The sequence below is a fragment of the Corylus avellana genome, chromosome ca6, assembly GCF_901000735.1.
Source record: "Corylus avellana chromosome ca6, CavTom2PMs-1.0".
In the NCBI taxonomy this organism is placed as follows: Eukaryota; Viridiplantae; Streptophyta; class Magnoliopsida; order Fagales; family Betulaceae; genus Corylus; species Corylus avellana.
The window spans coordinates 28,137,360-28,139,770 of NC_081546.1; the positions used below are offsets into that span (position 1 = coordinate 28,137,360).

The following is a 2,411-nucleotide window of genomic DNA, read 5'->3' on the forward strand; positions in this document are numbered from 1 at the left end:
CTCTTTTGTCTGTTATGTTCATTGAAGAGAACTAGTTGTGGAGATCACAACTTCTTAATATTTGTAGTTCAGCAATCCTTGTTCAGATTATGTGCAACTGAAAGTGACATAATTTAAAAACAGAGAGCATGCTTACTATTTAACTGCCTATTACGGCCATTGCAGCAGTGCTAGTGGTGTTACAACTTCATATTTGTAATTTTGATTTAATCATTGTTTTTATTTTTTATTTTCTTTCCTATCTGCAGAGCTGCGGAATGATCACAGGGAGTTAACTGAGAAAATAAATCAGAATATACAAATTCTGCACTCGGCAAGGCTTCCTTCTGGGTCTTCAACTCCCAATGAATTAGGTAACTGGATGAAATAAATGTTATTCTACCCATATCTGTTGTGAGAAATATTTTAAAAATAATTAGCAACTGGCGTTACTCGTTGGAAATTTATTGGTTGAAGACAGCAACTTATGCATATAAAACGAATTAGATGACGTGTCTCACTTATCAATGATGTCAAATTTGTAGCCTCCATATGGATCTTGAATGACCAATAGGTTAACTATATCACCTTGATGAGTGCTTGCTAGTGGTGATACCCTTTGTTTAGATTTTTGAGCCAATATTCTGAAATATTGCAAAGTTTGGACGCTAGCTGTAAGCCAGATGTTTAATGTTTTTCAGATAGCTTTGTTCTATTTTCTTATTGTCCAAGCTGTGGTTGACATTCCATGGTTTCTTGAAAATTTTGTAATGACTTGCAGCTGTTAAGCCTGACGATAAGCTTTTTATTGTTGGTAGTTGTGTTGTAGACATTCCATGGTTTCTTGAAAATTTTGTAATGACTTGCAGCTGTTAAGCCTGACGATAAGCTTTTTATTGTTGGTAGTTGTGTTGTAGACATTCCATGGTTTCTTTGTCTGTTAATCTGAACTACTCTTTCTGAATTCTGGTTTGCAGTTTTGCCTTGTAGTGCAAGCATGCGTGCTCAAATGTGTGCATTTGCATATGGGAGCATGATTATTAGTCTTCTTGTTATTTTTTATTCCATGACATGTCTAATTCATTCACTTGTAATACAGATTATATTTTTTGCAGAAACTACATATATTTTGTTCTTTATATGCTTTAAAATGATGTCAAAATGGTTTTACTGGATAAGAAAATTGTTTTTCACTGTATCACTTGGAGATGGAGAAATTTATTTATTAATGCATCTTACTTGATCATGTCTGCAATTCGGAAAACCTGTTTACTTTGCATTTGAAAGTACTGTATGTATCCAGCTTGACCTGGTGAGCGACTGTTTAATAGTACGGTTCACCTGTTTAGCCAAGGCAGGTTCTGATTCTGGTTGCCATTTTTTAGTTTTAACCGCCCGCATCTAGTTGTTAACCATTATTGTTTGCTGGTTATGGATTTTTCATTTATCTCAAATATAGGGTACATCTTTAATCTATCAATATATAACTGAGAATGGTTTTCATTTTGATCTGTGAAGTTCTCTAACTTCTTCTCTCTCTCTCTCTCTCTCTTTTTCTTTTTTTCTTTTTTTTTTTCTTGTCTTTTCTTTGTAAAACTGGAGCTCAAAGTATTATGTATACTAGAGTGAAGAAATGATATTATGTCTATTGAGTGTTTCTCTTGTATACTTCTTGTGTATCCGAGTTGCCTTTTGCTTTTAATAATATTTTGATTACTTATCAAAAAAAAAAAAAAGGAATGAACAAGTGATATCTTGTATGCAACTAATTGACTGCCTTTTTTTGCCTGATATGCAAGGTAATGATGATGGGTTAAACAACCAAAACTTGCCATTTGTTAATGCTGTTCCATCTGCATCATCTCCCAATGCTATGGATGTGGATCTGATGGTCAGTGTACCATATGCATTTGTTGACGTAATTGCTGATGCATCACCAGCAGCAGAGGATGGTTTACAGTTGGGAGATCAGATTGTCAAATTTGGAAATGTTGAAGCTGGCGAAAATTTGTCACAAAGGTTGTTGTCTGAAGCTCAGACAAATCAAGGTTGTGCCATTCCTGTAGTAGTTATGAGGCAGGGTGCACTGATCAACTTGACAGTAACACCCAGAACATGGCAAGGCAGGGGACTTCTGGGGTATGTCTGCCATCTCCTTTAGTTGTGCTCTACTCAATATAAATTTCTTGTGGTTATCATTTCTCAAAATGTTCACATGTCCTAGAAGCAATTACAAGAATGAAAACTTTTCCTCTGGAATGATTGTAGTGGCTTATTTAGGATTCATTAGAACAGAGTTACAATTCGTAGGGAAGATGGTGATATATTATCATGTGGAAGAGACATCCAGAAGACGGTGATATCATTGCAAAATTGACAAATCTCTTTGCTTAATAATATAATACATAGAGAAATTAGCAACAAAAAATGGA

General features: G+C 34.8%; 1 protein-coding gene across 1 annotated transcript in view; it reads left to right on the forward strand.

The window, feature by feature from the left end:
• The window catches only part of LOC132185545 (uncharacterized), a 2,573-nt gene extending 252 nt beyond the window's left edge, over positions 1–2,321 (forward strand). The window contains exons 2-3 of the mRNA XM_059599309.1: positions 249–353; positions 1,779–2,321. Coding sequence (XP_059455292.1) covers positions 249–353; positions 1,779–2,140 — 467 coding nt within the window. The 3' untranslated portion in view covers positions 2,141–2,321. The remainder of the gene's footprint in view (positions 1–248; positions 354–1,778) is intronic.
• Positions 2,322–2,411: the final 90 nt, after the last annotated feature.